Source organism: Musa acuminata, chromosome BXJ2-10 (genome assembly GCF_036884655.1).
Source record: "Musa acuminata AAA Group cultivar baxijiao chromosome BXJ2-10, Cavendish_Baxijiao_AAA, whole genome shotgun sequence".
Lineage (NCBI taxonomy): Eukaryota > Viridiplantae > Streptophyta > Magnoliopsida > Zingiberales > Musaceae > Musa > Musa acuminata.
Window position 1 is genome coordinate 26,496,186 of NC_088347.1, and position 19,071 is coordinate 26,515,256.

Genomic DNA, 19,071 nt, shown 5'->3' on the forward strand with positions numbered 1-19,071 from the left:
CCCTGCATTCATCACTGAAGTCGAGAGTTCAAACGAGGTAATCTAAATGTTTTGAGATGCACTCTGATGCACCCACAGCCTGTGTTTATGGCGCCATTTGTTCTCGTTCACCTTCAACCTGACTGAATGTTTCTTGTTTTCTTCACTGTGCACAAACAGGTGTACTGTCTGTGAAGCTTTAACACTAAGGTTTTGGAATCAATCTATCGTATCAGGCTGAATCATGTTATCCAAATACATCATGTGATTGGAGGTGCATTACAGCAAGTAGTTAGTTAGAATGCTGTGGACTTCGCCTTATTAATTGAACTTGCCCTTTCCAGCATCGCATATAACGAAAACACACCGGAAACCGGAGAACCTTAACGGGAGAAGAATCGAGTTCCTCCGAACTACCGGTCAAGCAAACGATCTTGTTTACCCAACAACCAATTGCGGATCTCCTCCCCCTTTAATAGTAGAGCGAGCGAGAGATAGCGGCGGGTAGAAGACGACGACGTCATACTTTCCCCGGTCTCGCCCACTCGATCCCATCGAAACCCTAATTCCGAACGAGAAACGTCGACAAATCCCTCCTCCTGCGATTGGCCCCCTTTCTCCCCGGCCCATGGATTCCGACGATTCCGTCACCGATCCGAATCCCCACCACCCCGACCCTTCCCTCGACGCTGAGCCCGCCACGGTGGAACAGATGGGTTCTCTCACCTTGGGAGAAGCCGGCGACGCCGCGGGCGCAGAGCGGCCGGTCGGCAACGGTTTTCTGCCCGCGGATTTCTACGCGGCCGCGGGTGAGATCGAGGTCGTGGAGGAGGGGTCGCCGGTCTCTGGGGATCTGGCCGGGCCTTCGTCTCTTGGTGGCTCTGGTGCCTGTCGGGAGCGCTCGGGCCGCGGGGACGCGCTGCCTAGCCCCAGCAGCAGCGGTTACGCTGGAGAGAGGGGGAGCAGTGGAGGGTCGAGCGAGATCGAGGAGGCCGATGACCGAGAGACGATGCTGGATGATTGGAGCCGCGGGAAGCGGCATCCTGACGAGGTGACTAGTTTTTGGTCTTGTGAATCTCTGGTGGTCTCTGAAGTTTTGCAAGTTTTCAAGTTGGTGAATGCAGTGCTAGGATCTTTTATACCCATTTGGCATGTTAGCATGTATTACATTCACTAAAATCTGAAGTTGCCATGTCAAGTTCATATGTGATTGATTATCTCCTTGTGCTAGTTCATTGTGCTATCTGATAACCTTGGAAGTTTGCGTGCGCAGAGTAAGAAATATTTTCCAGCATGTTGATTGTTATCCTTCTTCTAAGCTTTAAGATTTGGCCAGGCTGGTTATTTTTTTCCCTTTTATCTGAAATGTAGGATGATGGTTCAGTTTCATGGAGAAAGCGAAAGAAGCACTTCTTTATTCTGAGTAACTCTGGGAAGCCAATATATTCTAGGTATGCCTAGATTTATGTGCTTGACTTTTATATACTTGGCACAGTGTTTATCACCACACCAGCATTCACATCGTGATTAAATAAAATTGGAACCGTTTAACATGTCATCTTACTGCAATTTCAGGTATGGGGATGAGCATAAATTAGCAGGATTTTCAGCAACTTTGCAGGCTATTATTTCTTTTGTAGAAAACAGGTATGATATTTTGCTGATCAGTTTTATCATTCGGCCAATTTCTTGAAAATTTGGTTCCAGTGAACTGATTTTAGACATTCTTCATATATTTTGCTAGTGGAGACCGTCTGAAGTTTATAAGAGCTGGGAAACATCAGGTCAGTTGTGGCCTTTATTTTGTGTTCAGTTACTGCACCCTTAGATCTTATATTTGTAAGGGCACATAAGTTGTCCTTGTTGTAAATAGGAAGATGGCACACCATTTGACATTTTATATGGAAACACTTCATTTTTCCAACATGAACGTGCTCACTAAAGTTCTGAAAAAGTTGATTGCTGGAATTTGAGGAACGGTGATCTTCGTCATATTTACAGATAAGATTAGATCCCATAAAAGAAAAATCCAACCCTACATTCTTTGAAGATCCTGATTAGTATAAAATCTGTGCAAAATGAAAAAAAATAGAACAAAAGCAGCCTGATCAAGATGCAATACCAGTAAATATCTTGATTCTTATAACTTTTCAGATTTGTTTGGTGAAACTGTCAAATTTTTATTTTTCTTTTTATATACGAATTATTTAATCTTTCCTCCATTACTCTTCCCTAGTTGTTGGCTTGTTGCAAGAACCTGGTATGTTAGACTTTCAATTTGTTGGTAATTGAGGATTTGCAGTCATGTGCTGGGACACTACCAGTTGTTGGGCTCGGCAGATTGGCATCATTGTCAATTCATCACTTTTATGAATCCTGAAATTGTTCATCCATTTTCTTTCATCTTAAGTGCTCCTTTGATAAAACATATTTGTCTTACAGCCTTGAAAATTCTTCTGTTTTCCTTCCCTTTTCTTATGATTCCATCAGTGGTGAAGCTCAGTCTTATCATTTCATTGCAAACTTTGTAAGAAGATTGTGTTTACTTGTTCGCTTTGTTTGGTCTAATTTAAAAATGAATTGTTCTTTTATCGTATATGGTGTAACTTCTTTAATGTTTCGTTCAATAAGAAATTTGCAATTGATAATTATGATGTATCAGTGACTTTATATGTTGTTGCTCTACAATAAGTATATGTTGCTATACAAATTGGTTTGCTGCAATTTATGAGATAGAATGAAGTTCTTTAGTTGTTTCCATCATATGATGGGCTTATAGTTTACACACACCATATTTTATTTTAGATTGTGGAGTTAATGTGAAAGGTGTTCAATAATCTATATTTCATATCTATTTTCACCCTTGTGTAAGTTATTTTGCATTTTTGTTTGCTCAGGTGGTTTTTCTTGTAAAAGTTCCAATATATTTAGTGTGCATAAGCTGTACAGAAGAGCCATATGAAGCTTTGAAAAGACAGTTGGAGCTTATTTATGGTCAGGTACTTCATGCTTAACTTTATAACACCATGCACTGTTTGACCACCCTTATTTTTTCTTTTTGCCTTTAGTGATTTTCCTTATTATTTAATCAAGTTTGTCCTTATGGTTCTGTAAATGGATACACTTTTAACACTTTTTTATGTTTAATTTCAAAGCCTTCTTTGTTATTATGTTGATCCAGATGCTGCTTATCTTGACAAAATCGGTAAATAGATGTTTCGAGAAGAATCCAAAATACGACATGACCCCATTGTTGAGAGGAACTGATGCGGTCTTCTCTTCTCTGATTCATGCATTCAGCTGGTTTGTATTTTCTAATCCGAAGCCAAAAGCTTTGGTTATTTGGTACATTAGTTATAGTTGCTCTTCTGCTCAAGGCATCAAATTTCTTTTTTTTCAACAAACAGATCCTTCTGTGCTGATTCTCTTGTAGTTGATGACAAAAATGTGACAGACCAATAAACTTTCACATAGGCATTAACATTAGTACATGGTAGCTAAAGCTCAAAACATGATAACTATGATTATAAGACTTTAAAGGAAATTGTATGCATTCATGAATCATTCATGTTGGCACATTATGGATTTCTTCACTAGCTGTATCAGTGTGCTGTAGTTGGGGTTTCTTGTGCCAACTCTGCCCCTAGACACATGCAAAAGGATGAACTTTTGCTATATTATAATGCTCCTAGTGGAGCAACTTGTAAATTGCTTCAACAATGAAAAACAGCTAGATGCCCTTGGTCGTTTAATTTAGAATGTGTCTATCAAGGGTGGACCAGACATTTAGTAGCATGTCTTGCTATGCATTTATTAGTATAACAAATGGCCAACCTATCCTTGAGTTTACCTTATTCTTCCTTAACAGTGCCAAGGGTAACATCATCCGCGTGTGTGTGTGTGCGTGAGAGAGAGAGAGAGAGAGAGAGAGAGAGAGAGTTGCATAGTCATTTTATGATAAGGTAAATAAGAATGTTCTTTGAGGTAGTCATAGTATCTAAAATAAGATGTTAATAATCTAGAATATGATGAGGGATGCCGTTGACTTCTGTTTTACATATTTCAGGAATCCTGCTACATTTCTTAATGCATATACTTGCCTTCCTCTGTCTTATTCAACAAGACAAGCTGCCAGTGCTATATTGCAAGATGTTGCTGATTCAGGAGTTTTATTTGCATTATTGATGTGTAAGAACAAGGTTTGTTCAAAGTATACAATGTTTGTAGATGTTTTTGGTTATAAACCACATAAAGAGATTAAGCAACAGCTTGTCATACTTTACCTGTTTATCATAAATCATTCCTGTAAACATTGGTTAACAAAATTGCACCACATATGGATTTATACACTTATGTAAAGCACCAAAATATGCTTGTATATCATTCTTATTTGCTGCATATGGCTTTATACAAAATTGCATAAACATTGGTTTACAAAAGCACCAAAATATGCTGGTATATCATTCTTATTTAATGCCTGATATTTCACCCTATTTTTTTGGTTGAAGAAGTAAACATATCCATGTTTGAGTCCTTTTCATTTCTCTTCCTGTAAGATCTGTAAGACTACTCGAGGATTTGAGTGCTGTTTGCTTTTCCCATGGAGGCTGATCACTGTCGTGGTACATGGCACAGGCCCCTGCTTTGTCATCGTAATCACATCAGCACTTAAATTTTCTGTGCTAATCCTAATAATAATTTAGACTCAATCAACATTCATTTTTCTCATTCTTGAATCCTTCCATATTTTAATGTTTATCTGTACAATATTCTTCAAATATGAAGTTTTCCATTGTGCACCCCTCATATTTTGCTTGTCATCGCTTTTTGAATCTCTGTAGTATTGTTGTTTCTTTAGGAAAGAGCTGTAAGCCTGATTTGTCCTGCAGACAGTGTAGAAAATTAGTAGCATCTTCAAGATCTTCATGATTTTCTTTTTCTGAAAGACTCTACCATTTTATCATGTATAGCTTGCTTCAAGGTGTGCAGTGCAATTCCTCAAATATTCCTCCTGTAATAGTCTGATCAACAGTATGATAGAGGATGACCTAGGAAGAATTAGTAAAAATATAAATAATAGAGTATGAAAAGTTGATGGCCCCCAAAAGATCTTGTGACACTGCCCTGTGTATTGGACCTAGATTTTAAACCTCGAATGGTTCCATTACCAAGTACCAACATAATTATTTTACCTAGAATTCCATCAAATATTTATGATATTTGTTCTTTTTATACATGTTCTAATTTGAGAAATGCCAACTTTATTTTAAGCCTTAATCCTTTGACGTACAAGTTCTTCATCCTGAGCATGCATCGGAAAGCTGACTTCACTATACTATGCTGCAGGTTGTCAGTCTTGTTGGAACTCAAAAGGCATCTCTGCACCCTGATGACATGCTGTTACTTTCCAATTTTATAATGTCTTCAGAATCATTCAGGTAGTCATCTTTCTTGGATTCAAACCCATGTTTAGGACAACTACTGTACAGTAATTATAAATCTTGTGAGGACAATGTCCGATATTATCCCATTAGAGGTGGATCTGGATTTGACCTATCTATATAAATCATATGTGACAATGGTACCTGATTTCGGATTTGGCGACCAAATGTAAAAAGTCAAGTGAAAGAATCACTTAGGAAGATAATTGCTGTAAATACAAGTAATTGTATTTTCAGACTGATGTAGGTGTGTGAGTTATGTAGTTGAACTATATATTCAATTATGTCTCAATCGATTCTGAAGTTCAATGGTTTATTGACATTTTAGTTTCATAATCTTCATGGCTTTTTCATACTGTATCAGCAATCGCTATGCAGAAAGACATGTTTTTTTCTCTCACTAATAACTCTATGTTATCTAACTTAATTGTCAAATATTTTTTTCCTATAAGAATAAAAATTTGTCTTTTCTTATAACTTAGCTTTTAACATTTTGCATGAGCTTTTTTATAGCACTGCATGATCTTCTAGAGCGTAAAGATTATTGAACTTATTGGATGACAATGATACAATTTTAAATCATAAATCTTGGACTTGTTTAGATAACTATTCTCTTGTATGATTCCATTTGCATCGTGCAGGACTTCCGAGTCTTTCTCACCAATTTGCTTGCCAAGATACAATCCAATGGTGTTCCTTTATGCTTATGTCCATTTTCTTGATGTGAGTGAGATATAATATCCCTGTAGAATTCATCTTGTATCTTTGATTTTGCGAACTGGGTCGAAATATATATTTGATCAAGATTCATGGTTTCATTGGGAAAGAACTTTGTCCTTTTCATGGAATTGTCAGAGCACTGGCTTAGGTTACAATCTCAGCAACTTATCATTGTTATACAGGTGGATACATATTTGACATTGCTTACTACCAGTTCAGATTCTTTCTATCATCTCAAGGATTGCAGGTGAGCTGCTACATAAAGAAACAATAAACTTCAGCACATAGCAGTTATTTTCTTTCTATTGCTGCTCCACAACATAGGGATAAGTTTTTGCCATACTGTAACAAATAACATCAGTTCCATTGATGATATCAAGGATTCGCGTTGAGACTGTGCTTGTGAAGTCCAATGTTCTCTCTGAAGTTCAAAGATCAATGCTAGATGGTGGTCTACGTGTTGAGGATCTCCCACTTGATTCTTCTCTTCGGTCTAGGTCTCTGACAACACCTGAACTTTCCTCTTCTCAAACTGGCATCGGTGGCCCCTCTGGACTATGGCATTTCATGTATAGGAGCATCTACCTTGATCAATATGTATCATCGGAGTTCTCCTCACCCATAAGCAGTTCAAGTCAACAGAAAAGGTGCTATTGCTGGCTTTACACAGTGTTTTGTGATGTTTGCAGCTTTTTGTACCTACTTGATATATCTACCTGGTTCACCGTCATAAATTAATAAATCTAATGAACATGCAGGTTATTTAGGGCTTACCAAAAGTTGTATGCTTCAATGCATGATAATGGAACTGGTACACATAAAACACAGTTCAGAAGAGATGAAGATTTCGGTGAGTTTTAAGTCTAGTAGGAACATGATTTCCACTTTGGAAGTGTGGGAATTGCTATATTTTTTTACAGTATGTAGTTTATTGTTTTTCATGGGCCTACCGCAGCACCTGCACTTTCAGCAGTTTGTGCACTGGGTTGCCCTTTTGAGTGGCTTGTTTTGTGGTTCCCTGGTTTTGATCAGTCTAGCATTTTTTTTGAAATCTATACATAATCTTAACTCGAGTTACAACTGGCAGTTCTCCTGTGCTGGATCACACAAGATTTTGAACTTTATGCAGCATTTGATCCACTTGCAGACAAGGTTTGATTCTCTTTCTTCTTTTGTGAGTTCTCTTGTTTATTCTATCCCAGTATTGAGTTTTGCTTGACACAGAACAAGAACAAAGATGATCCTAATTAAGACTTATGTAATGGAGTTTGATCTGACTCTATGGCTTTACTGCTATTTATAACCTTCATACGTTTTGGCTGATGTATAACCTTGATACGATGGGAAACTGACCTTGGTTAGGATAAATTTGCAGGCCTCCGCAATAAAGACGTGCAACAGAGTTTGTCAATGGGTAAGAGATGTAGAAAATGAGATATTTTTGTTTGGTGCAAGCCCCTTTTCGTGGTGATTTTTCACCAACACAACTTTCTTGCTATTTATATATGACCTTGGAGTACACATCTTTTACTGTGAACGAGATTGGAGCAGCCCCTCTATACAATGTAGCTATCAGTTATATGTAATAATTTTGTTTTTGTTGCTAATCAAAGGTTTTTATGTTGCATTATCATTGAGCAGTGTAGAAAATTCTTGAGCTGTCTATTACTATAAGTGAATTGTAATTCCAGGGTTCGCCAAATTGTACCACACTCTGAACAAATAAGCTCGGGTTTTTTTTGTTCATTTGTTCTTCGTGTCTATGAGCAATAAAAGTTGTAATAAGAGCACATGCATTCATTACCATGAGGCTTTGTTTAACTGAGGTACTTTGGTGCATCCAAGTGCGAATGAACACAATATTCTTATTATGCTATTCATTGAAACTTTGACATGTTTGACAATGCGAACATCAATCACAAACGATTTTCTTATGGAGGTGAAGTGAGTCGAACATAAGTTGTAGCTACCGGTGACTTGTAGCCACAATACAGAGGAAAACAGTCAGAGAATGATTGATAATAGGAGAGGGGATAACTTGCTTTACCGGCAAAAGTGTTGGTGATATATAAGCTTAGGTATTTTTTGGAATGTGTTGTACTGTGGGGTTATTGCCGTGAGAGATGGACTTTTGAGTGGCGGTACAGAATAGATGTAGATTGATTCAAAGCGGCGGTGCAGAATTGATGTAGAATGATTCATATGGAATCTGGTTCCTCTATGGGTCGTTAGAAATGTAATTGACATTTGATATTTCTGATTCCTATGTAGTCTCTCATATGTATTATAGAGAGGGGAATGAGATGATGAATTGATCATCTCAATATGACAGGGTAACTTTTTTTATTTTCATATTTTTGGAATAGGGGAGTGGCTCTCTCAATTATATCCTTTCTTACGTTTTGATCTACAAAGCTCCTTTTGTGTTTTTGATACTTTAAAAAAAAATCTAGATTTTTTTATATAGTGAAGAATTTATTTATTTTCCTTATATATAGATAGAATATGTCATATCACGTTAATTTTACATTATTTTTTTATTATATTTTTTTAGTTATAGATGTTTTATTTCTCTTTTTGATTTTTGTTTGAAGTTCTCTTTTCCTCCCTAACAAATACAAGTGGCATGATATATATATAACATTATTTGAACGTGATCAAACCAAACCATGTTAGAGGTTGACATGTTAGAGAAACATATACTAAATTCTTAGTGGAGTTGTGCCCGAATCGAACTCGAGTTCGAGTTTTAACTTCGAACTATTTTGACACCCAATTTCCTTCTCTGTGGATCTTGCAACATATCACGTCCCAATTTCCAACATCAGCGGGTGGAGAAGAAAGATCCAAACGGACCGTCCAAGTAACACTCCCACATAGTCAGTCCACCTTCCTTTCAAACCTCATCACGTTTGAACAGCAAAACACCAAAAGACGCCATAGAATGGCTGGTTACCTTGTGCTCTGTCCTCGTCTCCCGACGTCTCCGACCGACATAAAAGAAACTTGATCTAAAATAAAAGAAAAGCACAAGATCTAAAATCCCTGACACGAATTGATTAGAGTGGCCAATGGAGCCACAATCCAAATGTTGCGCTATCAGATTTGGGTTTCTCGGTCACTAAATAAACTTGATTGGAGTTCGCATATCTCATCCCTCCAAATCTTTCACATACCATTTTACGAGTATGCACGGAAGTGGCCAATGTTTATCCACGTCGTCGAGTGGGCGACGGTGGCGGCCGATCCCCAAGCGCGTTGGCGTCAAACGGTCCCCATGAGTAAACGTGGCGGTCGCGGAACGACTCGGAGGCCCGTCCCCGTGACCTCACCGTCTGACCGAAAGGTGTCCGGCCGGTAGCTCCCCTCTCTCACCCGTTTCACCGCTCATCTCGCCCCTCTATTTAACTGCCGCAACTCTGAACAAGGCACTAACAGAGTGATCTCCAAGTCAAATACTCTCTGCTGCAGAAGAATATGCCGATCGGTAGCATAGCAATCGGAGCGCCCGGCGAGGCGAGCCATCCCGACACGATCAAAGCCTCCCTCGCGGAGTTCATCTCCACGCTCATCTTCGTCTTCGCCGGCGAGGGCTCCGGGATGGCTTTCAGTAAGCTTCATCTCCTCCCCTCGAACTATATCGACAGTTGAACGTGTTTGATGAATTAACTGTCTGATGGCAGATAAGCTAACAAATGACGGCTCCACGACGCCAGCAGGCCTGGTGGCGGCGTCCTTGGCCCACGGCTTCGCCCTCTTCGTGGCGGTATCAGTCGGGGCTAACATCTCCGGTGGTCACGTCAACCCGGCCGTCACCTTCGGGGCCTTCCTCGGCGGGAACATCTCTCTGATTCGCTTGATCCTCTACTGGATCGCGCAGCTGCTCGGCTCCGTCGTCGCCTGTCTGCTTCTCAAGCTCGCCACCGGTGGACTGGTCATCTCCCACGAAAACTCGATGGCCATGTCCCCGTTACCATCGGCGTGACTGACACATTTCCGCTGCGTCCGCGTGCAGGAGACGTCGGCCTTCTCGCTGTCGTCGGACGTGAGCGTGTGGAACGCCGTGGTGTTCGAGATCGTCATGACCTTTGGGCTGGTGTACACGGTGTACGCGACGGCGGTGGATCCGAGGAAGGGCGACCTGGGAGTCATCGCGCCCATCGCCATCGGGTTCATCGTCGGCGCCAACATCTTGGCGGGCGGGGCGTTCGACGGCGCGTCCATGAACCCGGCGGTCTCATTTGGCCCGGCGGTGGTCAGCTGGACCTGGGACAACCACTGGGTGTACTGGGTCGGCCCGTTGATCGGGGCGGCCATCGCAGCTTTGGTCTACGACGGCGTCTTCATCGGCCAGGCGACCCACGAGCAGCTTCCCCCCTCAGATTACTAGGCGTGATTGGGTTGGAATTCCCACTCTGTTCATGCAGTGTTTTGGAAGATGATCTCCCACTGGCCAATGTGTGTAGTTGTGCAACATGAAGTATATATAATGTTTTAGAAAAAGAAACTAAATCATTTTGTTTATACTTCTTGTCTTTGGTGATTATGAATTTAAGTTATTATTAGTTTAAAATAATAATAATAATAATATTATTATTATTATTATTAAATAGATATAATATAAATCAATCGAATTTGTCACAACAGTACAACGAGTATGAAATGATAATGTAGTGTGGAAGTGGCAAGTCAAAATTGACCTTGCAACAAAAATCTAAGTCAGTCAAATAGGAGGCTTCTTTAGGTAACGTCTTTGAAGCGGGTGGCGGAAGAAAATAACGGCTTACTTGTAACGGATTACGACCGTGTCGGGTTGGCCGTTACATCCCGTCGGAAACGGGGCTTTAAAACCTTGCTTGCCCGCCCCTTTCCCCGTTGCAATCTTCGCTTCCCATTCCCATCACCCACTCCGCGATCAAGATTGGAAACCCTAACCCTCAGTCTTCCGAATCCTCTGCAAGAGTCGAAACCTCGGTGATCTAGTTAGACTCCAGCCGCTGTATCGGATTGCAGGTGCGCAATGACGATCGAAGGATCGAGTCATGGTATGTGTTCGAGTTCCTTGCGCGTTCCTTCTTGATTTTATTGGTGGATCATGCATTGATGGATTTGAGTGTTTCGATCGACCATAGGGATTCCTGGTATGTTTTATTGGGTTCATTCACAACCCTAATGGAGAAAGGTAAGGAGCAACACTACCCCATTTAAAGATCATAACATCGAACCTTTTGTGTTCGGTGAATCAAAATTCTCATTGCCTCTTGGTAGTTGAAAGCTCTATATGCTTTTTTGTGAGAAGCAGCAGCTGACGAGACATGGAATTTAATTGTTCCATTGGCTATGTTGTCCTTCTAATGCTTTCTTGATCAAAGTTTCTTTTCCTTCTCCGAGTGTTCTGTTCAAGATTGGTCTTATTATTTGCTTAAGAAAGGCATAATGGGTTTGATTAAAAAAGTCAAGAATTTTCTTTTTTTTTTCCCAAAATTTGGCATTTTTTAAAAAAATATGGAATTAAGTCTTTCCGGGAACATTCTTTAACCAGTGACTTTTATGGTATAATTTAGTGATTCTTCTTGCTTCAGCTCATCTTGCAGGAGTCTTCAGTTGCTTTAGGTCCATCTATAGGGCTGTTTTCTTCAGTTTCAGATATATATTGTCTTTCTATAAAATCTGGTGGAGTTTTTATCTTTGTCTTGTTGTTATTATGGTCAAGCAATCATTTTGGTTTAGGAGATAAAGGCTTTAAGAATTGATTGGTCACCATAATCCTTATAACTCTTCTATTTTAACCAAGAACAGGTCTTTTCTATTATGGCTGATTGTAAATAACTCTTAAAACCTTTTGAGGTACCTCAAAACAAATTCCACCTGCATTATATTCTAAGAACACTTTAAGACTAGTCTCATTCTGACAATTTGATGCAAAATGACTGCAATTACGTATCTGAGACTTTAAAAATATACATGCATATTCACTGATGCCATAAATGTACAACTATACTTCAAGTTAACCTTCAGAGGATGCCACTTAGTTGAACTAGTTGAAAATTGCTTTTTCCGAATTCCAAGTTGTCAAATTTTTTTAGCTAAATTTGTATTTTAGGACACCCACAATGATTATTTGATACCTTACTGTCCCTTTATAATGCCTAGGAATCCAGGTTCCGCACCAATCTGATAGTGGCATAACACAGCTGTTAATATGAATTTTATTTCTTTGATCTCTTGGAGACTATATAGACAGTGATAGAGGCCAGTATATGATTCATAATTACAGAAAAGAGTATTTTTTTAATACTACCATCAGTCTTTAAGTCAATTGAGAGGCAGGTGATGATAAAGTTGCACCAAGTGTGATCCTAGAAATTCAGATCAAAGTTAAACATGTATCAAATTTTGTTCCCTATCACACTTGTTGAGATATGGAACTTTTTCTCTTTTTCATCTTCTATCCATATTCTGATGCATCAAGACAATGAAAAAGAAAAACTATAATCTGAAAATCTTGAATATCTCTAAGAAGAAAATGATTGTGTGAATTTAGCCAAAATGAAATTTAGCAGATTGAAGATGCATATCGGAGGTTTTTACCAGTTCATACATCCATCTGATGAATAGCTGCATGATGTGCTGTTCTACTTTTCCTCTAGTTACTGTGGTTATCATAAATATCTCCAAATTTACCATCAATGGTAAGGGGGATAGCCACTAGTTGACCACAAAACTGATTGACAGACCATTCCTCAGTGGAATATCATCTGATAGATTATTCAGACATGTATTTCTTCTATGAGAACAAAAACAGTTTGGATGAATAAACTCATTTGGCTATCATTTACTGATGCAGTTTGTTGGCAATAACATTAGAAATGTAAAGCTTTCATTAGTTATGAAGTCTGGATTGTATATAATGAAATAAACATTAAGTGTAAGTTCCATGTACTGTATTTCAACATTGAGCACTTTAAATCTGTTGAAAAACTATGGAGGAGACAGTCACTCATGCCAAAATTTACAACTTCAAATGTTATTGATAATTAATTAGTTTGATTTGATATGGTGGTTTTTCAAATTATGAAACTTTAACGATTTCTATATGTCGGCTTTTATCAAAGTTCCAGGATTTTTACTCTCTGGGACTGATGATGTTATTTGTTGCAAGATTTCATTATACTGCACTTTAACTCTCTACATTCTTTTAAGGTGTATACTTTGACGGTTTGACCTTTCCACTATGTGATGGGCATTCTATAGACATTGAGGAACCTTCTATAACCTGCATTAGGAACTATAATATCTTATAGACTCCTGGAATTTGTGGTTTTAGTTTAGTTGGTTAATAAAGATCATGGTATTTGTATCTTACATCAGTGAATTTTTTTATCATGTTATTATTACATGTATTTCATTCTGACCTGTAAATTTTATTGTCTGCTTGTTTATGGTCATTCTGCTAGATACAGCCTTATCAAGGTCTGTCATATCGAAGCGTACCGTCCGTACCAGGCGGTACATACCGATCCGACAGGTTATCGATACGCGGACCGCCCGGTACCGCTATAGTGCTACAGTATTATACTGTAGCACTGCTATAGCGCTATAGTACTATACTGTAGTACTGCTACAGTACGAAAAAGTATAAAATTGTTCGATACATCAGGATGTACCGCCCGATGCACCGGTGCCGTACCGTACCGAGCCCGGGTCGAAACGTCGGTACGGTACAGTACAGCGAACCTTGAGCCTTATTGTTGCCTACAGTGTAAATTATAGTATTAGTTTCCAGTAGGAAGATGTCTCATATTGTGACTCCACCACTTTAGTGCTCTTGAGAAGAGTTATAAAGGCACTTGTAGCCAACAAGTTGCCGTAACCTTAGAATTAACTCCTCCATGGTACATGCTCACTCATGAAATAAATATGTTTTCAGAAAACTGATACATTCTTCTCTCTCATGACTGCCTGTTGCTGGAAAATTAAGTTATTATCTGTTTTCCAATTTTTACTTCAGAAGTATATTTTAATATATGATTAATTGCCATAATAGTTGCAACCCCAATCATTTCAACTTTCAGCTCTTTGAACAAGTTGTCTAAGCATACATTTAGTCACTGAGTAGTTTGCTAGAATGGCTTAGATTAAAAGATTGAACACAGCTACATGTCGACAATAACATTCCGAATTTTCACATGATATTCTTTTTTGAATCTGTTGAACCTGATTCAGTTGTTGATCGACAATATTCACTTAAAGCCTGATTGATTTGTAAAGATAGATTATAGGATTGCAAGCATACAATAGATCTCATCACAAATGCTTTCCTCCCACTATTTGCAATGTGAACAGCCATGGAAGTTCTGCAATATCAAGATCCGGATCATGATAGTCTTTTGCGTATTGTTGAACTTGATGTATGGTGCCACCATAAATTTGATAAAGGTGACCTAGAGTCCTTACAGAGATCTAAGCTGTATATCCCTCCCGGAGTTAAGTTTTCTACACTTAATTGTCTGTCATGATTGACAATTATGAAAATAGTGAGTTCTGCAATTTGCACATATGGTCCAGTAAATTGGTCTTTCTGCCACATCTCAAGTATCAACCATCTTGCAAAATGAAATTGATAAAGGTTTCCTCAAGTGGACTATGGCATTTGGCCACTATATTTCACAGTTTCTAAGCTGTTGCTGATGTTTTGTATGGTAGCTTCATTCAAACTTCAGGTTGGTTTGGTTTATTTGAACTGGCTTGGGTTTTAGCAAAGTGCAATGGCACATAATTACTATCCACTTGATTAATTTCTCATGCTTCTAATTTTAGATCATTCAACAATGACAAGCCTAATCTGAAATATCCAGTTCCATGGCTGCAGTAGCAACAGAATGTTCCAAAAGCTAACATAAGGAAAATATTTGGACTTTTTGAGTATGAATGACAAAGAGTTGATTAGTATTTAATCATCATTCTATCTGAAATTACTGGAAGGATGCAACAGTCTTACCACATAAACATTATGGTATATGCATTGGAATTTCCATCATATTGTTATAATTCACAGAAGAATTTGTTCAGAGAATAACAGTCAATCGCTTTAGTTAGGCGCAGTTGGGCCAACTCACAGGATATAAGATGAGCTCTTATACTTAAATTCTGTGATATATTGGTGCCCATCTATGAGCATAAACCTGCAGAGACACATTACTAGGGATTCTTTAAGATAAGCTCTGATACATAAATTTTATGATACATTGGTGCCCACCTATGAGTACCTGCAGACACAAGTTTCTATATGGTTTCTTTATCATGCACTAAGAAAAAAGAAATGAAAGGATAATATAGTTATTAAATAACTAGGATTAGAATATATGTATGAAAATAATATAGTTATAGTTATTATATAACTAGCTTGGAGTTGGGTTATATATTATGACCGAGTAACTTTAGACTTAATCAGGATAGCCTCTTGTTTGTGTTACAGTAATTTTATCTTTATTGCTCCATACTTAATAAGTGCTTGTTTGAAGACAATAAAAAACTTATGCAGAAATGGATAGATAAAGGAAAGGTGTGCATGGCATGTTGCATTCCTTACCAGAAACATAAACTGGATGAGTCTCAAGGTTAGCACACAGTTTTAGTGCTCTTGGTGCTATGGGTTGGATGGACCTTGAAAACCATATCCGAAGTTTGATGATGTGATTTTTTTGTCGTGCTTTGAATTTTCGAAGCTTGAATCTTAAACATCTCATTCATGACATAATTGACTAGTTGACATATGAAACGAGCTTGATATCAAACTAGAATGGTCATCAAGAGTAGTAAGTCTGTACTATTTAACGTTGATTTTTACCTTAAGTTCAGTGTTACAGTATGGCTTATACTGCTTCATGTTGTCCACTATGCCCAAGCTTTTTTCTTTTAATTTTTCCTTTCCTCTCTTACTTGCTGACATTCACTTGACCACCACCACCTCCTTCAAAAGGAATATTAGCAAGTTTTAAGGACCACCATGTTGATTCCTTTCTTGTTATATAGCATTGTTTTTTATGTCAATTGGGTATCATGTTCAGTCCAGATTCAACTGTGCTTTCTTAAAATATTAATTAGTATGTCATCAAGGAGGCTTCTCTCTCACACACATGCACATGTGCACACACACACAGATTGAAGGGAGCAGCTATTTTACACCTAAATTAAAATATGCTGTTTCCATGTTCCTTTACATTTCCAGCCATTTAATTGGATCATGCTGGTTCAAGCGACCTGAATACAAAGACAACCTGTGATCATTCAATTACCATGGTAGTGCTGACTGAGTCTGGTATCCTTGTTGATCAACACTTCAGAATGGTTCGGTTCTTCAACCAACCTTGTATTATTTAAACCTTTGTTATGTCAAGCTAATGAACTCAGATACTTATTTGATGCCTTTCACATCCTGTTAGATCAATGCATCATGAGCAAGAACAACTACTAACTCATTAATAATCCTTCTGACTACTGGATTCTTATGCAGTTTTGTAGATACATTGACTCTGTAGATTGTATTATTTTCATTCAATTAGAAGCTTCAAGTACATTAATGTCCCTCTTTCTTAGTTCAGTATCATTATTGGTACGTACTACCTCTCCACATACTGAGAATCTTCAGCAAAATGATATTCTTTTCAAAATCCTACTTTGGAAAATACTATATATCAACCACTTAATGAATGCCATGCATCAAACTTCTTCCATTGAGGTGTTTTTTTTCTTGTAAACATGATTCCATTTCGCCAAAGCCTTAAGAATGTTAAAGTATGCTATGCGATCATGCTATCCTTGAGATGGAACTGTAAGGAGTACTTCTATTCAGAACATCTTGTCAAACCATGATGAGCATGCATGATTAATATGACATCACCAAAATCATGTAAACTCGTCAGGTAAGTTTGTGAAATTAGTGAGAGAAATGTTTTTTACACTACCAAACCAAGGATTTAAATCTTGGTTATACATCAATTTCAGTATATTAAGAAATATATTAATCACATTGCCTGGTATTGTTGGATAAAATAACATAAAACAAAAATGAATCATATGATACCGAGACATTTTGATACTGGTATTTGGCTGGAGCAGCATATATTGATCCATACCAACCTGTATGGTTGACGATTGAGATACGGTGTCAAACATCCACATGTTTATGTGTTTGAATATCTACTTCGGCATTATTCTTCAATTAAGTTTTGTTTCCATTATTATTCCATAAATTATGGCTTAAGAAAATAAAGCATCATCATATAGTTCTTAATGGATTTCCTGGGAGTTTGCCCAAGTGGGTGTAGGAAGCATTTTCTACTTGGTAACTAAATCATGGCCACTTTCAGATTGTTTGGTCATACGTGGGTGGATGGTTTGACCTGCCACAAGTGTATATTAATACATATCATGAAAATCAAAGAGCCCATAATGGAATCTGTTGCACTTGCAAGCATTTAGAACCTATGTCTTTTGTCATGGTTTCAGTGGAAACAACTAGGCATTCCCTGACCTCCGACAGAGGTTCTACATTTATTGTAGGTCATTATTTTCTTTAGTCCACATGGTAAAATTTTTTAATTACCATAATTGACAATGTGGTGTCTAAAAAACTGCACTCAGCTTGGGTTCGTAGTGTGGTAAGATTAGATATGGATCAACTTTAAGTTGTTTGACAGGCTAAAAAAAATTTTGTGATGCACGAATATTATGGTGTTAATCGAAGTTTAATCATCTATACATCATCTAGGTTAGACTTTTATATGTGACATTGTGAATTATGATACAAGTATTGTGATGCATATTTAGAGGCTGCTTTCACGCTAAGATTCTATTGTGTTCAATTTGCAGTGGAACAACATAATCACTGTGCCAAACAGTATGCTTGAATGCAAGAGAAGAGATGTAATGATTCTGCATTCCAGTAGTGGGGCCAATATTATTCAAGGTGAATCAGTGGGCACATCTACGATCTTTCTTACACAACAGATTTTTGACAGGTATGCACTGACGCATTAGCTTTATTTTATTCCCGAAGATAATGCTATGATAATTGGGAGCACCACCACCCAAATAAAAGGTGTAAGGCCGAAAGCTCTTGGACTAGAACATTTCCTTGTCACTACTTTAATTGCCCTGTGGCAGCCACACAGTCTCACCATCTTGCATGATCACTCTTGCAATTCCCAAATGTGATATTTATCATGCCCTTGTTTGGGAGACATCTGATGTTAGATATCATGCATCCACATCTTCAGTAGAAAATAGTTGAAGGTTGAAAGAAAATTGTGCTGTTCCTACTACCCCTCTTCATCTCCTTCTTAAAGGCCTTATCATGTGGAGTGTGGCAGCAAAGTTTGAGGTTACATACATTGATGAAAAACATACTTTGGGGAAGATAAAGTGGTTTTGTTGAAACACTTTGTTCTCTTTACAAAACAATATTTTGGGCCATTCCTACTTGTAGGTTTTCTGATATAAACCTTTTCATGAAAAAAGCTTAATTCCTGTTAGTTATAATGGATGTGTGCTGGCTTTGACATTATAACATAATCCATATTGAAGTATTATTTGTGTTTGCAGTAATTAGTGATTTTGAGTAGAATCCATGAAATACCAAGTACTGAAGTAACACATGTTTCCTTATCAACAGCAGACTGTTCAGTAGATTAGTCTATTACTTGCACGAAAACACCTAAGTTCCGAGGCCTTGGTTTCAGTAACTGGTGTGTCAGCTCTCCATCCAAATCTGCCCCGAAATCTGAAGATTACATAGATTTCCATATATATCATCAGCATAATGTTTTGTTCATATCACCTTCATTGATTGATATCCATTACCTGAAGAACTGTCTGCTGATGAATAATAATCTACCCTGATGGGAGAGTGATTCTTAGAATAAAAACA

The 19,071-nt window shown here is 38.1% G+C and overlaps 2 protein-coding genes across 2 annotated transcripts; both read left to right on the forward strand.

Annotated features, from left to right (window-relative positions):
* The first annotated feature begins 328 nt into the window (after nucleotides 1-328).
* Nucleotides 329-7,770, forward strand: LOC135624786 (vacuolar fusion protein MON1 homolog). Its single transcript, XM_065128735.1, has 14 exons — nucleotides 329-1,030; nucleotides 1,351-1,430; nucleotides 1,555-1,626; nucleotides 1,724-1,763; nucleotides 2,877-2,978; nucleotides 3,161-3,282; nucleotides 4,046-4,178; nucleotides 5,326-5,417; nucleotides 6,062-6,143; nucleotides 6,323-6,387; nucleotides 6,521-6,787; nucleotides 6,899-6,990; nucleotides 7,228-7,292; nucleotides 7,516-7,770. The coding sequence occupies exons 1-14, from the start codon at nucleotides 608-610 to the stop codon at nucleotides 7,609-7,611; spliced, it is 1,731 nt and encodes a 576-aa protein (XP_064984807.1). The 5' UTR covers nucleotides 329-607; the 3' UTR covers nucleotides 7,612-7,770.
* A 1,760-nt stretch (nucleotides 7,771-9,530) lies between these two features.
* LOC135625610 (aquaporin TIP1-2-like) lies at nucleotides 9,531-10,664 on the forward strand. The gene is made up of 3 exons (XM_065130628.1): nucleotides 9,531-9,750; nucleotides 9,824-10,074; nucleotides 10,156-10,664. Exons 1-3 carry the CDS (start codon nucleotides 9,618-9,620, stop codon nucleotides 10,528-10,530), a joined length of 759 nt encoding a protein of 252 aa, XP_064986700.1. The 5' UTR covers nucleotides 9,531-9,617; the 3' UTR covers nucleotides 10,531-10,664.
* The last annotated feature ends 8,407 nt before the right edge of the window (nucleotides 10,665-19,071 follow it).